This window comes from Aegilops tauschii, chromosome 2 (assembly GCF_002575655.3).
Source record: "Aegilops tauschii subsp. strangulata cultivar AL8/78 chromosome 2, Aet v6.0, whole genome shotgun sequence".
NCBI lineage: Eukaryota > Viridiplantae > Streptophyta > Magnoliopsida > Poales > Poaceae > Aegilops > Aegilops tauschii.
The window spans coordinates 124971847-124997754 of NC_053036.3; the positions used below are offsets into that span (position 1 = coordinate 124971847).

At 46.7% G+C, this 25908-nt stretch overlaps 2 protein-coding genes across 3 annotated transcripts; both read right to left on the minus strand.

Moving 5' to 3' along the window:
- Window positions 1-5026: 5026 nt before the first annotated feature.
- Window positions 5027-17310, minus strand: LOC109756682 (protein ANTI-SILENCING 1). 2 transcript variants are annotated; one of them, XM_020315527.4, is made up of 11 exons: window positions 17039-17310; window positions 9697-10073; window positions 9153-9321; window positions 8503-9029; window positions 7653-7679; window positions 7326-7418; window positions 6583-6661; window positions 6411-6495; window positions 5872-5986; window positions 5670-5786; window positions 5027-5580 (listed from the first exon to the last, which is right to left on the minus strand). In XM_020315527.4, the coding sequence occupies exons 2-11, from the start codon at window positions 10027-10029 to the stop codon at window positions 5533-5535; spliced, it is 1593 nt and encodes a 530-aa protein (XP_020171116.1). In that variant the 5' UTR covers window positions 10030-10073; window positions 17039-17310; the 3' UTR covers window positions 5027-5532. The 2 variants fall into 2 exon arrangements, with proteins under 2 accessions (XP_020171116.1, XP_020171115.1); XM_020315526.4 differs by lacking the exon at window positions 17039-17310 and adding an exon at window positions 11025-11388.
- Window positions 17311-19825: 2515 nt separating this feature from the next.
- On the minus strand, window positions 19826-24563 carry LOC109756684 (oligouridylate-binding protein 1). Its single transcript, XM_020315528.4, has 12 exons — window positions 24269-24563; window positions 23030-23091; window positions 22607-22709; window positions 22405-22481; window positions 22238-22299; window positions 22058-22148; window positions 21796-21871; window positions 21680-21710; window positions 21367-21486; window positions 20809-20894; window positions 20446-20619; window positions 19826-20319 (listed from the first exon to the last, which is right to left on the minus strand). Exons 1-12 carry the CDS (start codon window positions 24389-24391, stop codon window positions 20044-20046), a joined length of 1281 nt encoding a protein of 426 aa, XP_020171117.1. The 5' UTR covers window positions 24392-24563; the 3' UTR covers window positions 19826-20043.
- Window positions 24564-25908: the final 1345 nt, after the last annotated feature.

A 25908-nucleotide genomic window follows, 5' to 3' on the forward strand; every position in this document is an offset into this window, starting at 1 on the left:
GCTTAAAGTTCCCTTCACTACCAATGAGATTGATCATGTTATTAGATCAATGCCAGTTGACCGCGCACTAGGCCCGGATGGCTTCACATGGGCATTCCTCAAATCTTGTTGGTCAGTGATCAAAGAAGACTTCTACAAACTTTGCAATCAGTTCTTTGGTGGAAACCTCAATCTTGAGAGCATTAATGATGGTTTCATCACATTGATCCCTAAAAATAATGATCCAAGCACTGTCAATGACTACCGGTCAATCACCCTCCTAAACTGTTGTCTTGAAGTGATCACGAAGATCCTAGACAATCGTCTACAAAAGGTAATTCACAAAATCATCCATAGGAACCAATATTGTTTCCTCAAAGGATGTACCATCCAAGATTTCCTTGCCTGGGCATTCGAGTATATTTACCAATGACAAACATCCAAGAAAGAAATTGTCCTCCTCAAACTTGACTTCGCAAAGGCTTCGACACAATCGATCAGGAAGCAATGTTGGAAATTATGAAGAATATGGGCTTCAATGACAAGTGGCTGAACTGGATTAAATGCATTTTTCTTCTTCGGGCAAATCTGTTGTCTTACTAAATGGAGTTCCTGGACGGCAGTTCCATTGCAAGTGCGGTGTATGCCAAGGTGATCCTTTATCTCCATTAATTTTTGTACTGGCAACAGACTTGCTACAAGCTGCGATCAATGATGTGTTTTCCGGAGGAGTCGCTAGCCTACCGTTCCCTTGCAACAACCAGAAAGAGTACCCAGTGATCCAATACACTAATGATACCATCCTTGCACTGCCTGCATGCCCCACTCAAGCTACAATCATCAAGAACATTCTGTCTGATTATGCCACCTTGATCGGTCTGAAAATCCCACAAATCCACACTAATCCCAATAAATTGTGATGAAGAACTCTACAGCACTTTAGCAAACATCTTCGGTTGTGTGGTAGGAAAGATGCCCTTCACATACCTAGGCCTCCCCATGGGCACAACTAAACTAACCATACATGATGACATGCCTCTGGTCTGCCGAGTGGAAAGACGTCTATCAGCAACTCTCAGTATGATATCATATGGAGGCAAACTCACTCTGCTCAACTCAATCATAACTTCCCTCATAATCTTTGCCTTGTGCACTCTAAAACTGCCAGCTGGCATCATTGAACTCCTGGACAAGATACGTAGGAAAAGCCTCTGGACAAAGAAAAATGACCAAGGTGACACATGTAACTCACTTGCATCATGGAACATGGTATGCAAACCAAAAGAATGTAGGGGATTAGGTGTTCTTAACCTGAAAGTACAAAGTGATGTGTTACTCCCCAAATTCTTACATAAATTCTATAATCACCGGGATCTCCCATTGGCGGAACTAATCTAGGATACATATTACACCACAAAATATTCCACATGCCATGGACTTGTGCGGCTCCTTTTGGTGGCGGGATGTTTCAAAGCTTATGCCAATTTATCGCGGGATTACACAGGTAACTATTCACAATGGATCTACGACTCTATTCTAGAAAGACGTATGGCTTGATAATGTCCTGGCTGAAACCCATCCTCGAGCCTTTTCATTTGCACAACATGAAGATATTTCTGGGAGAGATTTCTTGGGAAGCACTTCTCTGTGGCAAACGTTTCACCTACCTCTTTCGACACAAGCGCGTGAGGAGACACCTGACCTACAACAAAAAACCACGGAAATTGAGCTCACAGATCCCTTGGTCAATGATGTATGGAAGCATGTATGGGGATCAACACACTACTCGGCCAACAAATACTACAGGACATCCAAGCGAATTGAACATACACCTGGATCTGGCAGTCCAAAGCAACGATGGAAATCAAAGTTTTTGGTTGGTTGCTTCTGTTTGATAGGCTCAACACTCGAAACATGCTAAAAAGAAGACACTATAACATTGGCACTAATTTATGTTGCCTTCTCTGCAACATCTCTTTTTTTAAGTGTCCTTTTAGCCTTGATTGCTGGCATGAGCTTCATATGATGGGGGGCAGAATAGGTACACGTCTGGACTGGGTGGTTGCAGCAAAAAACTCTTGGAACAAACCTCTGTTTATGGAAACCTTTCTTCTAGCTGCTTGGAGCATTTGGAAGGAACGAAACGACAAACACTTTAGATGGGCGTCCAAGACTAAAAGAAAATTTGTCCCTCCTCACTTATAGGGTGGGAAAGAAACAAAAACCCTTCCTAGTTTCCTTTATTAACACTCTGTAATAAGAATTTTCTCCCAACCCTCATCCCCAAAGGGGATGATTTGTAAATGACCCCTTGTACATTATTGATCCCTATTAATTAATTTGCAGTAGGAGCCTCTCATGTTGTTTCAGCTGTCAAAAAAAGTGAAATGTAGGTTTCGAAAGTGAATAACGATATGAACTGAAATGTCAACTTATGAAACTGACCATTCCGAAATGTGAAAAGGTTTATTTTAAAATAATGAATATGTTCTTTCAAAAATGTGCAATTGAAGTAGATATGATTTATCTGAAACAAGTCAGTGAAAAGTGAAATGTAAGTTCTGAAAGTGAAAAACAACATAAAACCGAAAATGTGAACTTGTGAAACCGATTGAAATGATTTTATTCATAAGATTTCAAGCGGGCAAAATATGTGAAATGTGTTTCATGACTTTTAAAGTCGTTTAAAATGTATCCAAAATGGGTTTTGTTTTAAAGGTCTTTGCGACATGAGTTCAAATATATAAAATGTTTTGAAATCGAAAGTTTGGTTTAAGAGATATGAATAATTTTAAGTTAGCAAAGGTGGAAAAAATGGATGAATTGGTTTAGGAGAGAAGAGAGAGAATGGGCAGCACATGCATGCAAGACCATGCGTCATCTGACCAAAAGTTGACACTCCCGTGCACCCTGTTTTACCATTTTGGGCCTTCACCCTATCGGCTATCGTCGTCCGTGACATTTGGTGAGTCCGTGTGCGTTGAAGTCTTCACCCCTATCGGCTATCGCCGTCCGTGAGAGCATTTCCAGCCGTTCGGCCCCCCAAGGGCTTGAAATAGCGCCGCCTGGGGGCGCGCCGGCGATAAATTCAGCGTGGGGGGCGATCGGTTTCCCAGCCGCCGCCCCCAGGTCGCCTCACACGCAGTTGTTTTAAAACCATACTCGGCCAAAATTTGGCCAAACACGACACATAATTCGGCAAAATTTAGGTCCATTGCATTTTTACATATTGAAAACACATATTTTTTAAAAAAAACTACTACTAACGCGCCGCCGCCTACCGCGCCGCCTATAGGCCGAAGAGCTTGCCGAAGGCGCTATAGTCACCGTCGCCCTCCTTCTTCACGCCGCCGCCGTCCTTGCTGCACCCCTGCCCTGGGTCGCCTTGGCAGACTGGTTTGGTTGGCGGCGGTGCCTCGTCGTCACTGTCCTCGAGGACGATGACACTGCCCTCATCACGGCCGCGGCACCAAGCAGCGATCTCCTCGAGGGCGCGGCGCTGGCGCTCCATCTCCAGCCGGACGTAGTCCTCGCGCACCCACTTGATGGCGGCCTCCTCATCGGCGGCCATGTCCTCGTGCTCGCTCTTCATGGCGACGAGACCCGGCTTCGTCTTTGGCTTGACGAGGCGGGAGGAGGAGGGAACAGAGCGTAGGTGCGCCGCCTGAGCGGCGTCTCCACGGGCTCGGCCTTGACGTTGACGAGCGTCCGCGAACTGGATGAACGGGAGGAGGAGGAGGAAGAGGACCCGCCCACCATGTGCCTCGGCAACCGAGGGTCACCACTCCGGCGGGGGGCCGGACCAGGGCCGCCGGGTACTCGAGCAAAGGATCGTTGCCGCCCTCGAGGTGCTCGAGGACGGCGTGGAGCGTGTGCCTGGGGGTGCCCCACCATAGGCGGCGGCCGTCGGTGTTGTGGCGCCCCCTCACCGGCGCGTTGTTGGTGGAGACGAGCTGCTCCTTGTCGCGGCGTTGGAAGTACAACGCCCAGTGCGCGTGGTTGCTAGCGGCGTACTCTGGGAGGTCCCGCTCCTCCTCCGGCAGGGAGGCCCGAACACACGCGATCTCGTTGTGGAAGTGGCCGGCGTCGGTCGGCTGCAGAGGGACGGGGACGCCTCCGGCGCTGAGCCTCCACCGCCCCGGCACGCGCATGTCAGGCGGCGCCGGGTAGTTCGCCTCGTGCAGGTGGCGGCGGCCGAAGCTGTTGGCCGCCGCTCCATCGCCGTGAAATCGCTCTCCCATCGGCGGATCTAGACGGGGAGAGAGAGAGACGAGATGGGGGCGGCGGCGGCGGGAGAGGCTGCGGGTGAGTGCGCCCACCGGCGAGGGAAGGGGCGGCTTTTATAGTGGCCGGTGGGCGGCAGACGTGTACGCGTGGAGGGAGGGGAAGGCGCACGTCACCGCATTGTGCCGCCCGTGAGGGATCTCAATGGAAGGCTAGCCGGCGGCAGCCTTGGTATTGATTCCCCGCGGGAAAACAAGGCGATGAGGAAGACGAGACGCGGCTGGTCGCTGACTCGGCGGGTCCACCGGGCTTTCGTGCCAAAATCGTTTCCCCCGACGCCTCCCAGCGCGCCGGGTTCAGCCTGAGTCCGCCAACGCTAACTTGACCCTAACCGGCGAAATTTGGACTCCTGGGGCCGTTTTTTTAGCGTCGGCGATAAAAAAAGAGCCTTGGAGGGTCCTGTTGGGGGAGTGGAGATGCTCTGACATTTGATGAGTCCGTCCGCGTTGGAGTTGCCCTTACAGCATAGTCACAGCTACAGATTAGCACACGTCCAACACAACCGAGGGTGCGTCATACTTTGGCTGTGTTCGGGAATCCTCTGCTCCTCCGCCAGGGAGCAGAGCGGGCGGAGCACCCCTTTCGCCGCTCGCTAAAATTGAACTGGTTGCCGCTCCGCTCCGCGGCGGAGTTACAGAGCGGAGTGATTCCGAACGGCCCCTAAGCTTTACCGTTCATTCAAAGGCGCCGGTCAATTAAAAGGCGCCACTAACAGAGATGAATCATCATCGAACACAACTGGTAGCAGACTCAAGTGGGGCCATTCAAGAATGCGGTACATTTAGCAGAAAAGATGGCCAAGCCGTGAACTTTCGGAACATACATACTGTAGTTCATAATTTGCTATCCAAAAACACGCAGCAGCAGATGGGCACCGTTACTACGCTGGCTGGCTTACTGTTAAGCTAAAACCGCCTCCGGCTTGCTGCAAAGGGCTACTTGCTTCTACGGCACTACTCTGATTCCTGAAGGCATGTCATGAGAAATTTCCCACTACTCTGATTCCTGAAGCTAATGTCCTCATAATTCCCACCCCTATACATTTCCCTCCTTAAAGAAAGAACATCCTACGTTGCAGTTAGTCCCACCTCGGAATTCAATCAGTCGAAGCCAAACATAAACCATCGCACATATAAGGTTGCCACAGCGACAAAAACTTCCAAGTGTTGCTTCGGGTGAACAACACACCAAGCTCCAAGGGATGATAGTTGACAACTCCATCTGGCCGGTTCCCATTCCATTTTGGTTAAGCGACTCCAAAGAAGCTACTTACTTCTCCATCTTTGCTGCAAACGACTTCCTCTCACCTGCGTGCCTCTGCAAAACGATGTTGCACATGCAAAAATTAAGGTCTCAACTTACAGAACCCACGCAAGTACAGAGAGTACGTAGGAAGCAGCATTTACCTTATGAAGTATACTGAACTTCATTGCTTGCTTTTCTCGGACAAGCATCCAGTCCAAGGCCAGGTCATATTCTATTGTATTGGGTTGAGAACAATGTGATGTTGACACTGCCTTCTTCTGCGGAAATAACAACAGTTGCATTGATATCATGTACAGAAAACGAGAAACTGCGACGGGATTAATTATAGGACACCATCGAGACCTGCTCTTCTCGTTGTCTTGGGTTCATTTTCTGATTACTGATGGTTAAGTGCCCAACCAGAGCTCCTGAAGCTGGTTTTGGGACCTTAAGTAACCCTTTGCTGCAGTAAAGGGGTCTGCAAGAAATACAATTAATCAGAAGTACCAGCAGTTAGCAAAAGAAGACCAAACTAGAAGATTACTAATTCATACTAGAACTATATACTTTATACTGAGCAGTGCAAAGTGGCAGTCACATACAAACTGTGTAACCAGCAATTGCAATGTTGCACATGCACAATCCCTGTCTGATTTGCCAACTAAAGAACTAGTAAAACACATAAATTGGTGCTCATCGCAGAAGCAATTGGTTAATATAAAGCTCTGTTAGTTCCGACCGGTGTTTTTGCAGTTGGTTTGAACTGAGGTGCCATCATGTGAAACTGGAACATAACAAACAGTAGCGACGCTTGGTATGAAATTTATTACATGCCAGCACTGAATACGAAGTAAAGTACATTTCATCATTCCAACAAGTATTGACACAATAGAGTGAGTTACCTTCCACCCACAACCAAGCCTGAATTGATTTTCATAACAGCTTCATCAGCAATATTTCTAGAATTGAATACAACATATGCTTTTCCTACAAGTTAGAAAAAGGCATTTTATTTAAACTGCGTTGGATAAGGTTACATGGAACATGTTAGTATTTGTGTAGAAGTTCACTCACCATTGTTAGGATCATCGTAGGTCGGGTGGTTAATAGGCTTAGCAGTACAAGATAGTTGTAGTGCCTCACGAATAAGTTCCTGCAAACATGATCGTAATAAGATATGTTCACTAAATTGATGGTGCGATACACGAGAGGAGCAGATAACATGTGAAAAGAACATGAAGACTAAACAAAGCACGAGTAGAATGAGTACTGAATAGGGTGGACGAAGATCCTTGAGAAAAAGAGATGGATATGCACAGAGTTAATCAACTTTTTCATGCCCCAACAGTTTCAACTTCTCTGTGCTGCTACTTGTTATCGAATAAAAAACATATTTATTTATTTATTGCTTTCTTGAGCAGAAGCACATAGTTCCTTTTTCACAAACTCAGGAGACATTTTGTAAGAGACTGTAGAAGTTAAGCAGGCAGAAATCAGTGTACACAGCTGTGTAAAGCTCAGATTGTGGTTGCTGGATTGTGCTGTGGTGACTTGTTTATGATAATCTGCTGCGGAAAATAGTAATGGGGGCAGGAAAGAGTTGGTTTAGCCAAACCAAAATAATAGGAAAGAGTCAGTTGGAAAAGCTGTATCGTCATAATCCACATCAATGCCAAACACGGCCTACAGAACAGAAAGCTTAAGCTATTCAAGAAGACAAGTAGATGATCCTTCTAGGCCAGGAACACAATTAGAGAACTAGAAGCAGCTCGGGCTTCATGACAACCAAATACAGAAAAAGAAGATAGTCATAGTACCACTATTTCAGAAGCTCCAAACCGTATGTCAAGATTCTGAATATACACCAGCCTCCCCTCCTTATCAGCTTGTGCTAGTTTTCCATGCCATGGCTGCAAATTACATTTAATATAGATTGTGAGTTTATGACATATATATAACTGAAAGCCAAAGCATGATTTCATTCAATAGACAATAACATAGAACTGAAAATCAAAGGCTACATCTTAGTACTATGCTAATTTGATGAAACGATTTATCAAGTGAAGACTGCAGATATAACATATACTTCATAACAACAACAACATATATACAAGCGACTATACAGCAAAGAAAAGATCACTCACCTGTGGTTTGAACCATTTGCTTCTGTCCTGTTAAATAACATAAAGGTGTATTAGCACACGAAAGTAAACATGATAGTAGCAAACTGTGTATTAGCACACGAAAGTAAACATGATAGTAGCAAACTGTAAACGACAGCATTTTGTGCATGATCTATCAAGTCAAACCTACTCGTAAATAGCACTGGTCAAATCTCTATCAAAAGCACGTAATATTCTGCCAAATAAAGAACAGTCCATAAATCAAAATAATTGAGAAATTTGAGACCCCTTTACTTGCTGTGTACAAATAAACGATTATATGTGCCCAAGATTCAATCTACTAATGCTTAAGAAATATAGCTGAACATGTAAATAATACTTCAGGTGGTAAGTTCGAAAAGGGCACAGCCCCAAAATACCTGCTCTAGTGCATGGTGGCAGTTCACCATTCAAGGGACTGCTTTATGGCATTGAATTATTAATTTTCAGTAGAGTAGGCCAGTGTTGTGTCTTTGGCATATGGTCTGGTTTAAATTTGTCAACTAAAATGTTCCAAGCACACCACAGCCTAAAGTAAAGTTACTATTTCTCTGAAAAGGAACCAAAATATACCTTATCCTTTTATGTGCGTTAAATTATGATACGTTGGAGTTGGATAGCAATCAACGTGTTTTTCGTTTCACTGAGCATGCATCCAGTTTACATGTCCACGAGCAAACACATAGTAACTGCTCGGGGTAAAGAATAAAAGAATACAAAAGGTGACACTGACACTGTGTTTTTCATGTTTATAACATGTCCATTTTTTCGCATTATATTTATCACTCTGAAATATGTCACCAACAGCTATTTACTAATTCAGAAAACTTACAGCCTGCCTTGTTGTTTGTTGCGCCGAAGGAACAGAGCGAACTTTCACGTCAGGAACTGGGGCCATACTTTGCGTTGTAAGATCTTGAGATAGTTTCAACTTCTTTGAAGGCATATTCTTCGTTGTGAGATCTTGAGATAATTTCAACTTCTTTGAAGGCATCTTATCAGAGAGAACTTTCTGTGTACTCTCTGTACGTTTGAAAACTTTTTGTGTGGGTTTGGGAACATCCTCCTCAACTGCTAGGGGAAGAGGAACAGCAGCAACCTGAGCTTTATCCACCTCTTTGACTGATGGGGGAAGAGAAATGGCCACTGACTGGGAAAGGGGAACTGCAGCAACAGGAATTTCATCCTCCATCTTAGCAGCTGATTGCGGAAGGGGTGCAACAGGAATTTCATCCATCTTAACCGCTGATTGCGGAAGGGGTGCAACCAGACCTGCACCCACCTTCTGATCCATGCCTTGCACATCCTGATCCGGGTAACATATAACTTGCTCATCTTTAGGATTAAGCAGCACGTTGACTGCATCAGAAGGAGGGTAGTTAGAGATGTACGTGCCCATTATATGTGTGTGTATAATGTACTGCTTAAACGAAATATTTAATGTGATGTAATGCATGAACAAAATTGACATCCATTGCTGACCTTCCAGCCCTGCAATTTTCTCAGGTACTTGCTCAGAAAGTGTGCAGTTTCCAACATCAAAAAACCTATAGAAGATATAATCAGCGACCGTTTGTTCCTTTGGGGTAGGCTGGCGATTCCTTTCATCCTTTGAAATGCAAACAACAGTGCATTTACCAGCAATAGATTCCTGCAATAAAAAATCGCTATTAGAACATTTTACCTGTAAGAAAGGTCAGAAATGAACTGAATTAACAATGATGCGCCCAGCTAGCTTCGAAAAAATGTAATTGTTGACCCCAACTAGCTTGTTGCCCCTTTCTACTGACCAAGCTGGTTCTGCTCAGTTTTGCAAATGAGCAACCAAGCCGGATCCAGCTCATTCAGGCTTTTGTTCTGTCTAGTATTGCCAAATATACTTCCAAAAGTGGTAATCAAACTGTTGCTCCTTGCATATTGTTAGCACGCCTTTTATACAGGAAGATTATAAATTCAAATTGCATTTCTGATGTGGATCAATCCAATTAAAAAATGCAAATATGTGAGTAAGGAAGGAACAAACTACCAGTGGGTTGATATCGGCAAGGCCAGTGCCATCACCAGAAGCAAGAAATATCTCATTCTCCGCCACGGGGCCTCTTAAAAAATTTCTGATCTCATCCGGGGTGAAAAACCAAAGAATCTTTACTTTCTTAGCTTCATTTTGCTGCCATATCTTTACTATCTTTCCAATGTATGGTTCAGATTCACCATTTTTAAAAAGATATACACAGTCATACAGTGAGTACTTCACATTGTCAAATGTGAAGGAACCATAGAACTGTGTATCCATCTTGGCACCACCTTTTGCTCTCTTCTTTCCCCACGAAAACTGGATATTCTCGTTACTTTCACCCATTCTGATAATGGCCACTTGCAGCTCAATTTGCCCTTACCATAGGCCTAGAAAGATAAAAACCGGTAGATCAGATCTTAATAAATTAAGCAGCATCAAAACATCTAAAAATCATAGTATCACCACATATAACTCCTGAATTCTTAGTCCTTTCAATTTTAACCATAAACAGTAAACACAAAATTCTTAACCGTTTTAGTTAATCAGCTATGGCACAATGTCTATAATCAACTCTCAAGCAGTCCATTTATTGTCCACTCTAAGGAAGACTGTATATTTCCCTTGGGGGGGGGGGGGGGGGGGGGGGGGGTGCATCAGCTTTTTTTTAAGCTAACCAGAATGGCGCCCACACACCATATCACAAGAAATGTGCAGTGTTCATACTTCACACATACATTACAGAAAAACATCATCCTGATGCTATGAGAACTTGAGAAAACGGCATACAAACACCAAAAGAATCATTCCCAAAACACAAAATGCACACTACAGAGTTCTGAGCATAACAAATGCTGCAGCCCAAAGACGATTTAAACAACCCCCAAAATTCATGAACGATCCTTGCAGAAAAATACCTAAACCAGGAGGGCACAGGAAGAAAGCGCACAACATTATTCCTTCTAACTCGATCGGTCCCCATCCAAGACAAACCTAGGGTTACAGAAACTGAACCAGACGAAGACAAACAGAAACCTCGAGTTTGTCTAAAAAAACAGAAACCTCGAGGGTAAATGGCAGGAGGGTCGGACGACGGGAAATTGAACCGGAGTCGAGGCGCCGCCCGGAGTAGCCCTGCCGCCGGAGATGGGGGCGCCGCCTAGGGCTGCTGCGGACTAGCTGGCGAGGGGAACTGAGAGGGCTCCCCTGCTTCGGTCGGTGCTGGCCAAAGATGGTCCCGGAACTACGCGGTCGGACTCCACCAGTTGAGGCCCAATGCGATTCGACTCCCAAGGATGCAGTATCAGGGAGTGGAGGAGCGGGAGGAGGAGGGAGATTACCTTGTGCAGATGACGGGTGGGCGGCCGGGGAGAAGCGGGGGGCGGGGGGCGGTGAGGTCCTAGGAGAGGCCGCCGGCGGTGAGGTTCGCGGGGACCACAGGCGAGGAGGGCGCCGGAGAAGTATAGCAGGGGAGGGGGAGGGGGAGGTTAGCGATGGAGTGGAGGTGTCGCGAGGACGAGCTAGGGCTGCGCCATGGGGGTGAGGGGGAGAAGGCCACGCGGCGTCTGACGCGAGAGGGGCTTTGCTCGGCTGGAGGGCTCTCTCACATTGGTGCTTTGTCTGGACTCGATGCGCCACAGAAAACAATGAAGGCCCATTTCGTGGGAAGTGCACTGTCGCAGACCATCCCCGATTCCTCATACTCTAAAAAAAAACTCCGATTCCTCGTGTCAAAAAAAAAAAAACTCTGATTCCTCAAAAAAAAACAAATCTCCTATTCTTCCATTCTAAAAAAACTCGATTCTCCCTTCACCCAAAACAAAACATAAGAGCAAGAAAGTGCAAGCTCATGTATGTATCAGGTATTTAGAATCATTGGAGAGTACACACACATATACTCCTATATATTATTAATATATAAAAGATGTTTACAAAATATAGCCATGGACTATGTTATTCACTAAAGATTCAGCAAAAATGAATGCATAGTTGTTTCTCTGTTTCTGCCCATTGCTGTGTGTTGAACATGTGTACATGTACGTAGGTCCTGGTTCTGTATGCAGTACCTGTAGTATCTGTCTCCCTCTGTATGTACGTGTATCTTAGGAGACAAGATATCTGTCGCACCCCTTGTACCTATATATATGTGCCTAGTGCACGATCAATTAATTATCGATGCATCAAATCATTCTCTACATGGTATCTATCACAAGTCGATCTTCCAGCTTCCGCTAACCCTAGCCGCCGCCTCGGGCCGCCGCCGCCGCGATCTCCCGCCGCCGCCGCCGCCGCTCCAAGCCGCCGCCACCACCCCTCCTTCCCGCGCGCCGCCTTCCCACCGCGCGCCTTCCCCTCCACGCCGCGCCGCCCCTTCCCGCCGCGCCGCCTACCTCCCGCCGCCGCGCCGCCTCTCCTCAGCCGCGCCGCCGCCTCCCTCCCCACGATCTCCTCGCCATGTCATCCAACGCCTCCACCTACTCCAACCCCTTCGCCGTCGACCCTGCCGAGATCCGCGACATCAACGTTCATGCACGCGTCCCCGTGATCCTCGACGACTCCAACTCCACGTACTTCGCGTGGAAGACGTACTTCACGCTGCTCTTCCGCGAGAACAATCTCGTGGATCACGTGGATGGCACCGTGGACTTCCGCGCCATGGTGGACGACGCCGAGTGGACCGCGATCGACGCCACGATCATCCGGTGGTTCTTCACCACCATCTCCAAGGACTTGTTCCACACCGTCGTGAGCGCCGGCGACGACGCCCGCGCCCTGTGGGTCAAGCTGAACGGCCTCTTTACCGACAACAAGCTTCAGCGCCGCGTTTTTTTGCAGCAGGAATTTTTTGACTGTCACCAGGATAAACAGTCCATTGATGACTACTGCCGCCGCCTGAAGACGTTGGCGGATGAGCTCCGTGACATTGGAGCCATGGTGGACGACGACCTCCTCCTCAGCACGCTCACCGCCGGCCTCAACGAGGACTTCGACAACGCCGCCTCTAACCTCACCTTGATGCCGGAGCCCTCCTTCCCCAAGTTTGTGGCGTACTTGAGGTTGGAGGAGCGCAGGATGAAGGGGTCAAGAAGCGTGTGCAGCACCACGCCCTCGCCGCCAGCACCTCCCGCGGCGCCCCTCCACCGACCGCCCACCCGCGCCGCGCCAGCAGCCGCCGCTACCAACGCCTCCGGGGTACTTCCCCCTCCCGCCCGCCCCTCCCACTGCCCCCAGCAGCCGGGTGGCAGGCGCCACGGCAACCGCCGTGGGGGCGGCCGCAAGCAGCAACAGGCGTCGGGGGGGGGGGGGGGCTCGTCAGCAGCAGCAGCAGGTGACTCCCCCATGGACGTACGGCACCAACCCGTGGACCGACGTCGTCCACGCGTACTCCATGCCGGTCCCTCGGGCTCCGGCTCCGGGGGGGCCCGCCCGGCGGGTCACCAGGCCCTCTTCGCCGCGCAGAACGCCGCTCCCTACAGCGGCTATGGTGCCCCCTCCCCCGCCGGCCCCCGCCTACGGGTCTGCGCCGGCCTATGGGGCCGCGCCCGCCTACGGCGCCGCCGCCGCCACCGCTCCGGCCTTTGGGGCTGCTCCCGCACCGGCCTACGGAGGGTGCTACCCTCCTCAGGTGCCGCCGCCGTGGGACCCGGCCTTGCTCGCTGCACTGCACTCCGCCCCGTCACCGAGCTCCTATGGTGGCGGTGGTGACTGGTACATGGACTCGGGCGCCACTGCTCACATGACTGCTCATCCCGGTAACCTCACATCTGCCACTCCCGTTCATACTCCCACCCGTATCACCATTGGTAAAGGTTCCTCCCTACCCATTACTCACGTCGGTCATATGTCTTTTCCTTCTACTTCCACTCCTATGCATATGTCTAATGTTCTTGTGTCTCCTGACTTAGTCACTAATCTTGTTTCCGTTCGTCGCCTTGCTCGTGAGAATCCTATAACTGTTGAATTTGACGATATCGGTTTCTCTGTGAAGGACGCCCGTACACGGATGGTGCTCCACCGATGTGATAGCCCGGACGAGCTTTATCCAGTGCATCCCTCCGGCGCCGCCACCACCCGTCGCCCCGCCGCCTTCGCCGCCAGTGTCGATCTTTGGCATGCCCGTCTCGGTCATCCCAACTCCACCATTATGCGTCAGATTCTTCAAAGTTTTTCCTTCTCATGTAATAAAGTCGACGATCACACTTGTGAGGCTTGCCGTCTTGGCAAGCACGTTCGTCTTCCCTTTAGCGAGTCTACAAACATTTTCACCTTTCCGTTTCAGTTATTGCATAGTGATGTTTGGACGTCCCCGGTTGCTAGCAACACGGGCTACTTATACTATTTGGTGATATTGGATGATTTTACTCATTATGTGTGGACCTTCCCTCTCCGTCGCAAGTCCGTCGCAAGTCCGACGCTCTTGCCACACTCACCGCTTTTTATTCATATGTCACCACACAGTTCGGTCGTCCCATTCTCGCCTTGCAAACTGACAACGGCAAGGAGTTTGACAACGTTGCCGTCCGCAATTTACTTGCGTCCCACGGCACCATCTTTCGCCTCACCTGCCCCTACACGTCTCAGCAGAATGGTCGCGCCGAGCGCGTCCTTCGCACGCTTAATGACTGTGTCCGTACGTTGCTCTTCCACTCCTACGTGCCTGCTCGGTTCTGGCCGGACGCGCTCGTGACCGCCAGCCTCCTCATTAACATTCGCCCCTGTCGTTCCCGCTGGAACTACACCCCTCACCAGCTCCTCTTCGATGCGGTTCCATCTGATGATGGTCTTCGCATTTTCGGGTGTCTCTGTTATCCTAGCACCGCGTCCACTGCTCCTCACAAACTCGCGCCCCGGTCACTCCCTTGCATCTTTCTTGGCTATCCTCCCAACACCAAAGGTTATCGGTGCTATGATCCAGTCTCCCACCGCGTTTTCACTTCGCAACATGTGTACTTTGATGAGCCCGTGTTCCCGTTTCAGCAGGTACCATCACCTTCGGAGTCTTCTGGTGGACCGCGCAGCCGCGTCCCGGGTTCGGCCCTGCCCGCGCTCCCCGCGCCGGCGGCCCCTGCAGCGGCCCCCGACGCAGCGGCCTCCTCGGCCGCCCCCGTCGCGGCCCCTAACGCCGTGGCCCCCGTCGCCATGGCCCCCTCGGCCGGCCCCGCCGCGGCCCCCGTCGCCGTGGCTCCCTCGGCGGCTCCCGTCGCCGCGGCCGCACCCCTCGCCGGTGTGGTCACTCGGGCTCGAACTGGGCCCTGCGTCCCAGCACGCGCTACTCATCGGACGAGTACGCATGCGCGGCTTCTACCTCGACGCCGTCCCAGCTTCCCACCTCCGCTCGCGCAGCCCTTCGGGATCCGAACTGGCTAGCTGCGATGCGTGAGGAGTTTGACGCCCTGCAGCGCAACCGTACGTGGCAGCTTGTCCTGCGGCCACCCCGTGCCAATGTCATCACTGGCAAGTGGGTCTTCCGCCACAAGACTCGCCCCGACGGTTCTCTCGAGCGCTACAAGGCGCGTTGGGTGGTGGCGGCTTTCGCCAGCGCGCCGGCGTGGACTTCACCGACACCTTCGCCCCGGTCGCGATTCGCGCTGTTCTCCAGCTTGCTGTTTCTCGCGCTTGGCCTGTCCACCAGCTCGATGTGTCTAATGCTTTCTTGCATGGCCATCTCGACGAGCATGTGTTCTGTCAGCAGCCGACTGGTTTCGTCGACACCGACTATCCGGACCACGTGTGCTTGCTCTCCCGTTCTCTCTACGGGTTGAAGCAGGCACCTCGGGCCTGGTACCAGCGGATCGCGGCCTTCCTTCAGCAACAGGGGTTCCGGTCCACACGGTCCGATGCCTCCCTGTTTGTCTACCACCAGGGCCCCGCCACCGCGTACCTCCTACTGTACGTCGACGACATCATCCTGACTGCGTCCTCGCCGGCGCTTCTTCAGCAGATCACAGCTCGCCTCGGCACAGAGTTCGCCCTCAAGGACTTGGGGGCTCTCCACTACTTCCTCGGCATCGAGGTAGTGCGCCGGGCTACTGGCTTCTTCCTGCACCAGCAGAAGTACGCCTACCAGCTTCTGGAGCGAGCGGGCATGCTTAACTGCAAGCCTGCTTCCACGCCTGTCGATACGAAGGCTAAGGTGTTCGCCGTCGAGGGCTCTCCGGCGTCCGACGTTCCCTTCTACCGCTCCATCGTCGGTGCGCTTCAGTACCTCACACTGACGCGTCCGGACATTCAGTATGCTGTCCAGCAGGTGTGCCTTCACATGTATGCTCCTCGTGACACCCATTGGGCTCTCGTGAAACGTATACTTCGGTACATACGTGGCACCACAGCCATGGGTCTCACCCTGACGGCCTCGCCAGACACCAGCCTTGTCGCCTACTCCGACGCCGACTGGGCTGGGTGTCCCGACACTCAACGCTCCACTTCCGGCTACTGCGTCTACCTCGGACCCTCTCTGATTTCGTGGTCGTCTAAACGACAACCCACGGTCTCACGATCGAGCGCCGAGGCCGAGTATCGGGCCATGGCTAACGCCATCGCGGAGTGTTCCTGGCTACGACAGCTACTCCAGGAGTTGCTATGTGAGGTCACCAAGGCGACGCTCGTCTACTGTGATAACGTCTCCGCGATGTACCTCGCTGCCAACCCTGTCCATCACCGACGGACGAAGCACATTGAGCTCGACATCCACTTCGTCCGGGAGCACGTCGCACTTGGTCGTGTTCGTGTTCTCCATGTGCCCACCGATCAGCAGTTCGCCGATGTGATGACGAAGGGACTACCCACCTTGACTTTCGAGGGCTTTCGGTCCAGTCTTTGCGTCACCGGCGACGCTTCGACTGCGGGGGGTGTTGAACATGTGTACATGTACGTAGGTCCGGGTTCTGTATGCAGTACCTGTAGTATCTGTCTCCCTCTGTATGTACGTGTATTTTAGGAGACAAGATACCGGTCGCATCCCTTATACCTATATATATGTGCTTAGTGCACGATCAATTAATTATCGATGCACCAAATCATTCTCTACACTGTGCAAACAAATTTTATCAGCTGAAAAATAATAATTCCACATTTGTTCTTTAACTCGAAGTAATCTACTTACTCTAACAATCTAAAATACAAAAACAAAGGTGGTCTGCAATGTACTCCCTCCGTTCCTAAATATAAGTCTTTCTAGAGATTGGACCAAGTGACTACATACGGAGCAAAATGAATGAATCTACATTCTAAAATATGTCTATATACATCCATATGTTGTATTCTATTTGAAATGTCTAAAAAGACTTATATTTAGGAACGGAGGGAGTACATGTGAAGATGGAATTGCAAAAACTTAAATCAACATATGGCATACATGTTACAGTAGCTTTTCGAATCGTTGCTCCCAGCTTGCAACTTGCAAAATGTAAATCACCACCCCCCACGAATTTCCGGTTACAGCCTACAGACCCACTTGGTTCTGCTTGATTTTAGAAAGGATCTAGGGGAAAAGAGCGAGCATACAGAGTAAGGAGATGGGATTTGGGGGCTGGATTGGGAGGGGACTCGAGCAGTTGCTCAGATGTCAGGGGAGTAGGGGACCAGTGGAGATGGGGAGGAGCCGAGGAGGAAGAACACCTGGCCACTCAGGGAACTAGGGGAGGAGAAGTTAGAGGAGGAAGAAAAGCTGGAAGTGGCAGCAGTCACCATGGGGGGCGACCAGAGGAACGGGGATGGGGCGGCGAACCACTGCTCCTCCTGTCCTCGTCACGCGCTGACAATCCTCCTAGTCCACCCTGGGCCACGAAAATGTGCCGTGTATCCTATAAATATATATTTTTTCGCTGATGGAAGGGGTGGCCACAGCCCGGAATTGTCCCCACGACGCTCCGCCAGGCTAACCCTCCTATTAACTTTTCCTCAAAAAAAAAAACCCTCCTATTAACTTGCACGGTGGGTGGCTGTTTGAACCGGCGTCCCTAGCAACTCGCATACTGCCGGCCAGTGGCGAAGCTAGCAGCCAGTTAAGCTTGAACCACAAATTCTTGAAAATGTTAGTACTTTGTAGAAAGAAATTACCAGGGATCTTGGTACTAAGCCTAGGGCTATAGCCCTAGTTGCCCTAGGCTTGTCTCCGCCACTGTTGCCGGCCTTTTTTTTTACAAATATCGCGAAGATACCAATAACACGTGGCCATGCCTTTTCCTGCAGGTTCGATGTCACAAGAAGACTAAGATATAAAGTATATGATAATCCACTTCAGTGCCCAGGCTCAGACGAGCCCGGTAAACAGTAACGTGATTACAAACTGAAAAAAAAAAAGAAAAAATTACAAGCAAAATGCATCACAAAAGAATTTGGATTTTTTTTCTATATTTTATGGCCGCGCTGTTCATGCCCTCATCTGAGCCTGGGCACCAAAACGTCGCACTCATAAAGTATAGTACATGTTGTCTCAACTATCAGATGAGTTTAATGTCCTGATAGTTCAATCATTTATAGGGTAAGATGGTTACAGTTTCAAGATATTTACCAAACTTATAGAAATAAACATCTCCGGTTTATTGATTCAGCTTTTAGTGTACCCCAAAATGTCAAATTACATGTATACATTAGCAGTCCACATGGTGTACTTGCATTCACTTTGCTGCTATTTGAGTTCTTTTTTGTTTTATCAACTGACCCAAAATGTCAAATTACATGTATACATTATCTATCCTATCATTCTTAGGAAGTCATGAAAGATGTCATGGAAAGAGCACCCCATGTTAAAGAGCTAATAGATATGTACATCGGGCCTGATGTCGTTGCTGCAAAACAACAAAAGAAGAGGAGTTGTAAAAGGGTTGCCACACTTGTAGAAAACATACCCAATTCAGTAAAGCGGTTTAACGATAAAACTTAACTCTCTCTTAAGGATTGCCTTGTTATTCCAACTGATGCCCTAGACAACACAATGTTTATGAGCCAATTTAATCATTTGAGTAATTGAGCTTCTGAATATTTTGTTGTCATGGGAATTAACATGATTATCATCTACCTTGACAATTTTAACATAACCATTAATAGTCAGCTTGTTTCCAAAAATAGTACTACATTAGCGCACCAAGCATGATTTCAAGTCAAGAAAAAACTACATTAGCATATTTCTCTCCATTTCAACTTCAAGTCTCATCTACGGTCTGGTTCTCCTAAGCGTGGTAGACACATTTGATAATTGTTTACACTTTCTTGAAGGTATAAATGGCTGATACTATCTAACATGAAAGTTGGCTAAGTGCATATGCTTAATGTTCTGCTTTGGAACCTTAAATAAGTAATTGTGACTACGCTTTAATTAAAAAAGAAATCCCGTGTTGATACCTTATTCAGTTTGTATTTTACATTTCAAGTATCCATCACTTTAGCAATGCTCGAATAGTAATTATATTCAAGATTCCTCCTAAATGCTTATATGAGTACTTTGTTTGAAACTGGTATTGTTAATAAAATCAAAACAGAGGCGCATAACTAGTGTTGTTGTCCTCGCATTCCTGGTCAGCTGTGATATTTTAGGTGCATGATGTTGATATATCAAGTTTTTCGTTTGTTCTTGAAACAGTGAAGGAAACCTATGAATGGTCTGTTTATCTCTGTTCTTATTCTTTTTTGCAATTTGATCTATAATAATACTAAGATTTTTCCTCAAAATGTTTTTTGCTGCTTACGGATGCCAAGTAATTTCAAAATGATATTCCACTGCATAAAATTCTTAGTTGAATTCTGTGAAAGACCAGAAGGTGCCATCCTCTAGAGTATAGAATGTTGTAAAAAAAATGTCCATTTGTTGCATGCTACCTTCTCATGAATGGGGTTGTTACCACAATAATATTTTTTTCTCTGTTTTGTTTCCTAGCTATCATTTCAACTATTGTGTGGTAGTGCTAGCATTTCATCCACTGACATGAGGTGCAACCTTGATTGATTTTTAGCCTTCCATTAATCATCAATATTATTTTCCTTCCCTTCTAGCTTTCTCAAATGAGTCATGCCATCTTACCTAATGATTTTTCTTTCAGCTTGTGATCAATGCTGCAGTGGTGCCTCATCATGGAGATAAACTCCTCGAATTAGCCTCATCGATCACATTATCAATAAACAAAAGGGGGGTCGCCTATATATATACGAGAAAATAACATAAAATTTGATATTAACCGGTCAACTTGCATCACTACAGACACAGATTCGGTGCACTACCAACACAGCCAGACGGCAACACCAACACAGCCAGACGGCAACACCGACATATAGTGTCACACTGCATATAGACACGACAAAGATAGAAAAGAAAACATAAAATCCGGGTCAAATTACAAAGGTGAGCTCCCTCCAAGACTGGAATTAATAGTACATGAGCTGCTGCTGCTGCTGCTGTGAGGCACCGACGTTCTGGAAAGTACCATCGTACATTGCCTGACTCGCACCTACACCCATCCCCATGGCTGCTTGCCTGAGATGCTGAGCCTGCATCAATGCCTGGGTCGAAGCCATCTTGCTCATCGCAATAGCACGTTGATACGCCATGAGGTCGGCGGCAGCAGGGTGGCCAGGAGCAGCAGGAGGGGGCAGAGGCGCAGAGGTGGTACCAGGGGGTGTAGGTTTGTTGCCCCAGGAACACTGCAAAACAAGAGAAAAGACCGACGTGCAGCTCCAATCAGGACATCAGTCAGAAAATACTAGCGAAGAAAGGGCGGTTAAGATGAAACATCGGCAAAATCGTTAAGCAGGAAAGGAGCTGCTAACCTTGACTGGTTTACCACCCAAAATACGACCATTACCCGTCTGAATTGCAAGGGCAGTTTCGGCATGGTTGCTGTACTTGACAAAACCAAAGCCTTTGCCGTGCTGGACACGGACCTCCTCGATGGCTCCAGCACCAAGTGCATGGAAGAAACGATGAAGCACGTCTTGAGTAACCTGGTATTAAGAACATCATGAAATCATTAAGGCGGCAATTGGGACAGATGTGATAATTCATCATACATTTTGAATAAATTCATTATACCACATGCAAAGTACAACAGAGTTTATAGTCTACATGAGCCATGCAAGTGAATGACAAAGCATAAGAGAAGCATCCATAGAAGCATGCTTGAAGAGCATTACCTCGTGAGCAAGGTTCCCAACATAAACAGTTCTGTACAGTGGATTATTTTCAGGAGCATCTTCATTTGATTTCTGCTTTGCATTTTCTGGACAAGACAAATAGTAGACACCACAAATCTCAGGATAAGGATAATAATGTAAACACGTTGATGACATATGAAGAACTGCAATACTTAAGTTCCTAGCAGTCAAAGCCCAAGAACATCATGTAAACATAAAGCATCGCAACAAAAACAGATATCACATAAACCAAATAAATACAATCAAACAGCCTAGAATCACATACCCATTGAAATATTCTGGTCAAACCAGCTAATTACTGCTAAATTTAGAAAAATGCAGCTTTAAGTGGGTATGCTTTACTAATCAAACTCCAGCATCAACATGAACCAATAAAACCTTTATGAAAAGTATTGTTAACTAAAAGATTATTTGACAATGATAATAGCACATACCGAAGAACTAATGTTCTACCTAACCCATCTTTTGAAACCAACATCTTAGCAAATTAATAATCTAAATAGTAGTACAAAATACAACAGATCTATAGGATTATACCTGTGAAATTGTTATTTACATCAGCTATACTTTTCGAATCAGATGTTAGCTGGTCCTCGCCACTGTTGGCACCTTTTGTTGCCCAGTTGCAACGAATCTGCCGATTCCCAAGCCATTGACCTAGAAAGGTTAATTTTTTAATTTTGTCATCACCGGTACTTTAAAACTAAGAAGCTGGCACTCACAATGTCATTTACATAACCGTTTCAATCGTGGAAAATATCAAATGCATAGGCCTATATATAGGCAAAACAAATCGAAATCCTCACTGCACATAAAACAGGTCTGAACAAGAAAAGTTTTGAGGGCATACCATTTAAGTCATTTATGGCACTCTGTGCATCCTGCAGACCAAATAAATCAATTTCAGCAAAAACCCGGAACGGACAAAGCACAGATTAAGATGGTTGGGACTGAGAATCAGCACACCTGTTGATTCCTGAAGGAAACAAAGCCATAACCTCTTGATCTTCCCGTCTTTTGGTCCCACATTACTCGAGCATCACTAGATAACACAAATCACACCATTTTAAAATGATTCAACACTAGGCAACACAAGCACCACTGCCAATCGACAAATATTAGGTATAACAGCACCATTACAAGATTATAGTTCAGGAAAGCACAAATTCTCTAACTAAGCCCAATAGCAAAAGAAAGTAATGAATATAAGGAAGCACGAAATGCTTACGAGCAGTTGGGAGAATATGCTGAGAAGAATGCAAATAATGCAGAATCCGTGACCTCAGGGCTAAGATCACCAACAAATATATGGAAATGGTCTGTAAAATGAATAAGGATTAACATAACTGGTCAAAAGCTACCGCACAAGATGCTAGAATAGTGATTCACAAGAAACAGTAGTACTAACCTGTTGTATCCTCCCTCTGACCACTAGCATATGCCCAATTAACTCTGATAGGCTGCCCAAAACTGCAATAACGTTCTTCAGTAAGGTATAGTATTGGAAACAAGTGACAAAACTAAGTTTCAGAAGAATAGAACTAGTAGCTGCTCCTAGCTATTCTTTTTTCTTACATTTGCTTCCTGTTAAGTGTCAAAATTGCTAGGGCAGCTGATCCGCGTTCGTAGTAGTCAACAAAACCATACGAGGACTGCAGAAAAGATATAGTCAAAAGGTCAATTTTGCCATCCTCTAAACTTGAATCATATATTTGTATTCACCTTCTAAAAGCAAACATAACTGCACCCAAAAAAAGGAAAACAGAATGAAAACTACCTTCTCTTTTCTTATAAGCTTGCATCCGTCAACTGAACCAGCACTCTGGAAAACCTCCCGGAGAAGTGCCTCGGTCACTTGAACATGAATATTGCCGACATATCTAAAATTTATAGAAACTTGGCAAATCAAAAAACAGTGTAAACAGTGCTTGTAATTAAGTATTTGCCAGACAAAAATAGACGATATCCATGCAAGAGCATCAAAGTGAAACTAGGTACTCCCTCCGATCCAAAATAAGTGTCGCAGTTTTGAACTAAGGTTAGTTCAACATTAGTTCAAAACTGTGACACTTATTTTGGATCGGAGGGAGTATTAAATCTACAAGTGTGCGTGCAAAAGGAAGTAAAAGTTCAAAATGTGATATTCAATTCAAAGCATGCAAACAAAAAAATAAAGAAAAAAAACACTAATGGGACTCACACACTGCGGCATGTACTTGTATCAAAACCAGGTGGCAGATTTCCAGTAAGAATTGGCTCTATCTGCAAAAATAAAAATGTAAAAACATTGAAAGAAAGAAAAGAAAAATATATTGATAAGAAGAATGTAAGGAGAAGAAGTCAAATGTGTGCAACCTATAGAGCACAGCACACCCTATAGGATATCACCAGGAAGTTCCAATATGTTAAGTGCACATCAAAAATAAAAGACTCTACATGCTTTGCGATGAAAACCTAATCGGTCAGGAAAAAGTGTATGTGTAAATGCAAAGTATTGGAAATCGTCATGTGTAATAACAATGTAAGCATTTTACATCAGGTGCATGACAAGGCAAGTGCAAAAACTCATGATTTGAGTGAAAGAGACTTAAAAACTAACCCACGATGTCAAATCACTGGGTAAAAAATTATACAACAGAGCGGCAAGGTAAACGCGATTCCCAGCTAGATTTGGCTGAATAAAATTTAATCAATCAGCCAAAATGTCCAGAACACTATAATTTGAAGCATTAGCAGTCTTCCACCAAATAAGCATCACAAGCAAACCACTAACTAAACATCAAAGTTTGAATACTAGCACTCCAGACCAATAAGTCCTCAATCCCGTTGAGAAAGTTAACCAAACAAGCTGAAATCATCCTATTAGTTTTACAAAGTGAAACAAATGAGAAATCGTAGCACCGGACACTTACCAATTACTCGCTAATCGTTCACTACAACATATAACATATAAAAACGTCCATATGACCTGGAGACTGTTCCCTCACTTAACTGAACATCAAAATCTAAAATCGCCACGGATTTGAACACTAAGCGCCTTAAGATCACTCACTCTGCTCCTTTTACCCGAAACGAAACAGAATGAACTTGATCATTCACAGTCAGTCAGAAATACTGCTGTCCTCAGTTTCTACCTCGGCGCCGACAGAATCCAGTCCACCCGGACTTCGGAGACACACAGAACAGCAGAATTCCGCGAACCCTCGGGCTCGATAAACAACCGCTCCATTTACCATACACCGCCGCAGACTAGAAGCGCCTCCGAAACCACCAAGACAAAGCGGAAACAGGGGACAGACCCAAATGCCTACAGCCCTCCCCGATGTTCGCACACTAAGCTCATCCAAAGTTAGCCCTATGGCATACCAAACTTCCGCGGCGCGCTGCCGTGCGGGCGGGCGCGGCGGGGGAGTGGGTGGGTGAGTGGTAACGTACGGACCTGCTGCGGCGGCGCGGCGCCGAGGAGGTGGTGGTGGTGCGGCGGCGGCGGCATCGCGTACATGGACTGCATCGCGGCCGCCTGCTGCATCATCGCCGCGGCCTGGCTCTGCTGCGGCAGCATCGCGCAGCCCGGCCCGCTGCCCGGTCCGGCGACGGTAGATTGGTGGGGTGAGAGAGGGGATGGAAGGGTCGAGAAGGTCGGGGTGGAGGAGAGAGAGAGAGAAAGAGAGATGAAGGGGAGTAAAGGGTAGAGTTTGCTTGTTTTGCTTCGTGTCTTGGGTCAGCCCCTGGATACGTGGGCCTGGAATCTCGCTCACTTGTTTTCGGTTTGGAGAGAGAATCGTCCCGGCGACCCACCGGCGACCCCTGTTTTTGTTTTCTTTTTCTTGACGCGAACTTAGGATCTTTATCCAGTGTTAATCCTGCCTAAAAAAACCAGTGTTGATCTCTACTCTTTACTTTTTACTTCCTCCGTTTCTAAATATAAGAGATTTTAATATGAACTACATACGAAGCACAATGAGTAACCTATACTCTAAAATATGTCTATATACATTTATATGTAGTCCGTATTGAAATATCTAAAAGAACTTATATTTAGAAACGGAGAGAGCATTAATTTATATATTAAAAAATACTTACTTTAAAGACATATGGTTCACTCATCCAACTTTACATACTTTCCTCCCTTCACTGCTTTTACCTAAAAATCGTCTGAATTATATCACCATCAATTATTGACTTACTTTGTAAGTACCTGTATGTTGCAATGGGTATATTTTTAAGATAGCTCCAAAAAATACAATCATACTTTACGAAAATCAGATAGCCTTCGATCTTGCAAGACCTAGCAAAAGTCCAGTTCTCCGGTGCATCGGTGTTACATTAAGTGCTTCGCATTACACAAAATTAATACACCCGCATGATCCATAACACTAGCACAACTGCATAACGGCGACAATTTGACTATCTAACTACATTCACCTCCAGTGAACCTTCTGCGTTGCTCGGAACCATGTTTCAACTGTGCTCGTGGTTGATCACTGCATTTCAATGCTAGTAAGAAACAATTGGACAATCCTAAAATATTAATGAAGCAACGGCTAGTCCTTTGTAATTTTTTATTGTATATAATGCCTCGCCCTTTCAACATCTTATTTTTATCTGAGTCTACCATTACACCATCCTTTATAATCTGCATGCCATGAGTGCTATCATGTCTTCTTCTCGCCATGTGTTGCCAAACCTGCAAAGGATACATATTAGGTTCTCTCTCTTTCACAATGCGTGTGTTGTCTGAACCTGGTGTGTAAATACAACATTGTCATGTTTCTTGCATGTACCTACTATAGATAAGTTCATGGCAACAGATTATAAAAAGGTTGAAGAATCCACAATAGAACACAAATAGGTGCAACAACTGACGGTCGGGGAGGACTAGTTCGTCTCCTTCAATCATCTCTGAAAGAACATGCGGTGCCCCATGTTTGGTTTTGGTAATTGATGACAATCTCTATGGACTAATGGTTGCCTTGAGCTATATTTGAAGGGTTTGTCCATAGGTTTTTCTTGAAGTTCATTTGTTGGTTTCAAGGATAGTATGTGATGACCAATGTGCTGTTCAAGGAATTATCGAAA

Bases quoted from the DNA above. Each gene is read 5' to 3' on its own strand.
- LOC109756684 (XM_020315528.4), bottom strand. From the start codon at position 24,391: ATGCTGCCGCAGCAGAGCCAGGCCGCGGCGATGATGCAGCAGGCGGCC. The intron at 22,710-23,029 runs GTGAGTCCCATT...TATAAATTTTAG, and splicing joins ACAAGTACATGCCGCAGTGT to ATATGTCGGCAATATTCATG. The intron at 21,711-21,795 runs GTGTGCTGATTC...TTTGGTCTGCAG, and splicing joins TTTCCTTCAGGAATCAACAG to GATGCACAGAGTGCCATAAA.
- LOC109756682 (XM_020315527.4), bottom strand. From the start codon at position 10,029: ATGGGTGAAAGTAACGAGAATATCCAGTTTTCGTGGGGAAAGAAGAGA. The intron at 7,419-7,652 runs GTGAGTGATCTT...TGTAATTTGCAG, and splicing joins GCAAATGGTTCAAACCACAG to CCATGGCATGGAAAACTAGC. The intron at 5,787-5,871 runs GTCTCGATGGTG...TTATTTCCGCAG, and splicing joins CAAGACAACGAGAAGAGCAG to AAGAAGGCAGTGTCAACATC.